Source organism: Tupaia chinensis, unplaced genomic scaffold (assembly GCF_000334495.1).
Source record: "Tupaia chinensis unplaced genomic scaffold, TupChi_1.0 Scaffold150288_1, whole genome shotgun sequence".
Lineage (NCBI taxonomy): Eukaryota > Metazoa > Chordata > Mammalia > Scandentia > Tupaiidae > Tupaia > Tupaia belangeri.
The window spans coordinates 2696139-2701375 of NW_006210128.1; the positions used below are offsets into that span (position 1 = coordinate 2696139).

The 5237-nt window shown below is 58.0% G+C and overlaps 1 protein-coding gene across 1 annotated transcript in view; it reads right to left on the bottom strand.

Annotated features, from left to right (window-relative positions):
* TEAD4 (TEA domain transcription factor 4) overlaps positions 1–5237 on the bottom strand; it is a gene marked incomplete at its 5' end in the record, with an annotated part of 78666 nt that overhangs the window by 5894 nt on the left and 67535 nt on the right. Inside the window, 1 exon segment of the mRNA XM_027769685.1 lies at positions 617–739. Within this exon segment, the coding sequence (XP_027625486.1) occupies positions 617–739 (123 nt within the window).

Sequence of the window (5237 nt, forward strand, 5' to 3'; positions counted from 1 at the left end):
TGGCCATCCCCCCTGGGGGGTGATTTCTTGCTTTCTGTCTCTCTGTCTCTCTGTCTGGCGAGCGCATGCGCCCTATAGCAAAAACCTCTCAAAAAATTCAGACGGATTTGGGGGAGAGAAGAGGAGCGGGCTGAGAGCACGTGCTCTGGCTGAAGGAATGTGTGGGACCTCCAGGGTGACAGACTTGGGCTCCCCGGTGTCTGGGCTGGGGGCCTTTTAGTCTCCCTGTCCCTCTTACAGGGTGGGATCAGAATGCCAGAGTGCTACGCGAGTTATTATTAGGGATGACCAAAGTTCTGTCACACTCTCTCCAGTCACATCCACAGAAAGCAGGAGATGGGGTTTGAACCCAGGTCCATCGGGCTGTGCTCCTCCCGACACCCTGCATTGCCCTTGGCCAGGCCTATAGGAGAGACAGAAGCCACTGCCCAAACGCAGGCCTAAGTTCCCCAGGGTCTCCAGGGTCCCCACAAAGAGAAAGGCAGGGAGGTGAAGACGCTGGTGGCCCCAGAGTGAAATGTGAGCCTCGGAGAGGCCGTGACCGCAGCCACCCCCCTGCTTTCCGGCAGCCGCGTGGCCGCGGGGGCGGCCTTGGGAGCTGGTCGGGGGGCTTTACCTGCTTGCCGAAGGAGCAGACCTTGGTGGAGCAGGTGATGATCATGTTCTCGGGGCTCTCGTACTGGCTGGAGACCCCGTAGAAAGAGCTGCCTTCGTCCTCCATGTTGGTGTTGAGGTCTGCCTGTGGGGGACATGGCGCTGGGAGGTCAGATCGTCAGCAGGGCCCATCGGGAGGGCGGCGGCATGAAGACCTCGGGTCAGTCAGGCTCAGGGGCACGGGGGAAAACGGAAGGGCTTAAGAAGTGCTGGGGCGGAAGCCGGGCGGTGGTGCGGTAAGGCACCGGAGCCACGCGAGGAAGGGCCTGGGCTCCCGAACTGGGCCCAGCATGCTGGACACACGCACGGCTGGCCTGCGCAGCCAAGGTGGATGGATCCTGGCGTGGGGACCCTCTCGGGGTAGCCGTCTCCTCTCTCCCTCATGGAGTAAATAAATAAACCTGGGGGGGGATAACTCAGAAGGGTGTTGGGCAGCTTCTGCCATTCTCACAGCTAGGCCTTCCTTACATAAAGCCAGGCCATGTCACTTAAAAGCAGAAAGAGAAAACGTGGGACTTGCATCACTCTCAGCCACTGCTCGGACACGGTGCACCGGGCAAGGGCCCCCACGCTTGTCTCTACAGCCTCGAGTTTCACCGTCGAAACCTGTTCTTGTTACACCGCACACATCTGACTACCAGTCATTTCTACTCCAGTGTGAGTTAATTTATCAAAACTTTTTAGAGACTGCTTTCTGTTTTTTGACTGCCAGAGTTCATGTGTGCTCACTGGAGACAGAGAGAAGAGGGCACTCCGGGGGGGCACGGCCGCACTGCTGCCTTCTCCTCTCCTGCATCCAGTCAGACACGCAGCACGCGTGCACCCACACGCACACGCACTGGCACATGGTTTTCTTCTTTTAGGAGAGATTTTTGCTATAGGACATATGGAGAGACAGAAAGCATGAAATCACCCCCCGGGGGGATGGCCACACTGCAATCCCTTCTCTTCCATTCTCCTCTTGGGATTTGGGGCACGCACACACACGCACCCAGCCTGAGTTTCAAGCCACCAGGACCGGGATTTGAACAGCCGGCAACAACCGTGGGAATCCAGCAACATAACCGTTACGCCATCTGCTGGTCCCTGGCAGTTCTTCAAGCCAGTAATGGAACCACGGTCAGCCATGCGGATCCAGCCCCCTTGCCCAGTAGCTACCGGGCCGGCTCCAGAGTCAACTCAGAGTGAAGAAGGCCCGAGAACCGGAAGCCAGAGTGGACCTGGCAAGGGAAAGTCAGGGAGGGCGTGGGGGACCCTCCGCATCTCGTGGCTCTCTGTGATGGCTCTGGGGGGCCTCCTGCCCACTGCTGCAGACAGCCGAGCCCCCAGCCTGGATCACGTCTCCCACTGTCTCAGCCTCCAGACCCACCTCTCAGCACCAGCCTTCCCTCCCTTGGGTGGATTCTCTACTGCTGGTGCCCAGAGAGTTCTGCTCCAACAAGCCTGAGCCTGTCTGGCCTCAGGGACAGGAGCCTCAGTCCTCCTGAGGCCACTCCCCAGCCCGGCCACTGGTTCTCCTGGGCTGCTGCCCAGGCCTGTGCCGAGCTGGAAGGGCCTCCTGGCAATGCTGGCCATGCTGGATTGTACCTGCAAGGCTCCCGACTGCGGGCCGTGCTCAGGGCCACACGGCACACAAGGACAGTCCTAGAACTGTCCCGACCGGACCGGGCAGAGGGGCCAGGCACTGGATGAAGCAATCAATGCATTAGACACTCTGAGCAGGGAACTATACCTCGGAAGCCTGAGGTCCCCTGAGGGTCCCCTCTCTGAGCTGGGGGTGCTAACAAGGCACCTGTGGGCTCGGAAGTAACACAGGGGAACAACAGGCTTGTTCTTAGGGAAGCCTCGCTCCCACCCACAGCAGTCTAAGGCCACTGCCAAAGACCCAGAGGCTGCCCAGGCATGCAACAGGGGCTCCAGACCTGGGCCCCGTCTCTGACACCATGGGCTCTTTTCCACAAAATTCCCAGAGTCCCAGGAAACAGTCTGGCCTGGTTCAAAGCCAGCACCTTGCAGTTCTAGGACTGACCATTAGAGGGCGCTGAATTGCTATTGTCTCCCCTTCCGGGAAAGTTCAAGAGCAAGACCTCAGACTGGCAGGGCATTCCCTTACGGCCCAATGGAGACCCTGCGACTGCAAAGAATCCCCCAGAAAGGACCTGGAATCCTTGTGGGTGCTCCAAACACACCGAAAGACACAGCTTGCAGAGCAGCATGAGCACGCACTGTCCCACTGGGAGAGCAGGCCTCTCTGTGCTCTGCACTGGCTTTTACTAGGCCATTAGGAGGGAAAAGAATGGCGGGGCGCTGAAGTCAGCACTCAGCCGTGTTCCACACACCCTCCCCACTAGGACCCCATCCGAGCCCCGTGAAGGGGAGTGGGTGAGGGGGGAGGGCAGGCACGACAGGGTGGGAGAGTGCCGGTGGGGCAGGGCCTCCGCAGAGCAGGAACACGGCATGGCTGTGGCTGGCCCTAGGCCTTCAGGGAAATGTGAGGTGCCCTGGGGCCAGCCCAGTCCCCAGGCTCCGTCCCTGCTCTCCATGGCATGCGCTCCCCCGGGAGACCAGTTGGTCAGATCACGCCTGCAGGGCTGGGACAGCCCGTGTTCAGGATGAAGTGCAGCTAGAAGTGGCAGCCCTGGACCTGGAACGGGGGACACCCAGGGGCAAGGCTGGGCAGAAAATGTTGATGGCTCTCAGCCTCAAGCCACTCAGGGCCCCCTGATTAATGCCACATTTGCCCACGGAAAGTGGGGGCTTTGAAAGTTTGCAGGAAATGCACATCGTGAACAAACCATGCAGGGACCAGCAGACGGTGGGATGGTTATTTTGCGGGACTCCCACATAGTGGACTGGTTCGAGTGTTGGACCGGGCCGCTTAAAAAACTCACACCGGGAGCATCTGCGTGTGTGCCCAAAATCCTGAGAGAATGGGGGAGAAGGGATTGTGGCATGGCCATCCCCCTGGGGGGTGATTTCTCGCTTTCTGTCTGTCTCTCTGGCAAGTGCACATGCCCTATATCAAAAATCTCTCTTAAAAAAGAAAAAAACTATGCAAAAGGTTTTTTGCACCAAAATAAATTCATATTTTAATTTCATCTTTCCACAACCTTTTCTTAAATTTGCCAGAGGTCACATGCGCTCCCCAAAGGGAGACAGAGAAAGGGAATGAGAAAAAGCACCCCCCGCCCCATGGAGAATGGTCCTGTCGCCATCCTTCTCCATCTCTCCCTCCTCTCGGGGCTTGGACATGAATGCACACACACCCTGTGTGTTATTCAAACGGCTGGGTCTGAGGCTTGAACCATGTAGTCCACCATGTGGGATCCGGCTCCCTTAACCACCAGGCCCTTGGGACAGCCCTTCACAAATTTTGGAGGCCCCTGTACCAGCTACCATATGTCCTACTATGCCCCTACTGTTTTCTTTAAAAAAAAAAATAAAAGTCCCCATGAGCAAGAGAGACAGAGACACAGAGACAGAGAGACTGCACCTCCAACAGTCTAGACATTGGGTTCACCCCAGCCCAGCCAACCCTGGTCACAGGCACGGATGAGCCAGGACCTTCAGGCGGGGAGCCCCGCAACCACAGCACCGGCTACCTCTGGGCAGTTTCTTTCTTTTTTTTTTAAGAGGTTTTGGGCTTAGGGCGCATGTGCTTGCCAGAGAGAGCGAGAGAGAGGCGACACAGTGAGGGGGAAAGGAAGAAATCACGCCCAGGGGGAATGGCCACACTGCAATCCCTTCTCCCCCAGTCTCTTCTCGGGATCTTAGGCACACGCGCCCAGTGTGACTTTCAAGTCACCGGTTCAGGACTCAAGCCGTGGTCAGCCATATGGGAGTCCAGTGGCATAACCATGAGCCATCTGCTAACCCTCCCCTCCCCTCAGTTTCTTTTCTTTTCTGAGAGAGATTTTTGCTATAGGGCACACACACCGGAGAGACAGCGAGAAATCACCCCCTGGGGAGATGGCCACACCGCAATCCCTTCTCCTCCATTCTCCTCTCGGGATCTTGGGCACACGTGCACACACGCCCGGCGTGAGTTTAAGCCACCACCAGGTCTGGAACTCAAACTGCAGTCAACTACGTGGGAGTCCAGTGACATAGCCATTACGCCATCTGCCCGTTCCACCCCCCGTTTCTTACAAATCAACTCATTTGCACCATGCAGGGCCAGCACCACTCCCCCCAGGCTTCCCCGCCCCTGTGCCCTGGTACCTGTGTGTACACCCCCTTCATCACCTGTGCTGTCATGATCTGTCCACATGTCCTTGCCCCCTTCCAGAAGGGACAGTCCCTGCAGGCAGGGCTAAGCTCTCCTAGGGCTTTGGCAGGGCCTGGCAGCTAGGGGGCCTCCAGCAGAGTTGTGAAGCTGTTCCACCTGTCGCCTCTAGGTGGCGCCTGCTCACCCCGGGTCTTCCAGGCCCCTCCACCCCACCTAGAGGAACACTGGTGGGTCCTCTGTCATCGCCTCCACTCACCTGCCCTTCCATCACTCCATCACCATTCACCCAGCCCCAGCCCAGCACCGCTGGGGCCCAAGGATGCCGAGACGTATCTGCTCTCAAGGAATTTGAAAC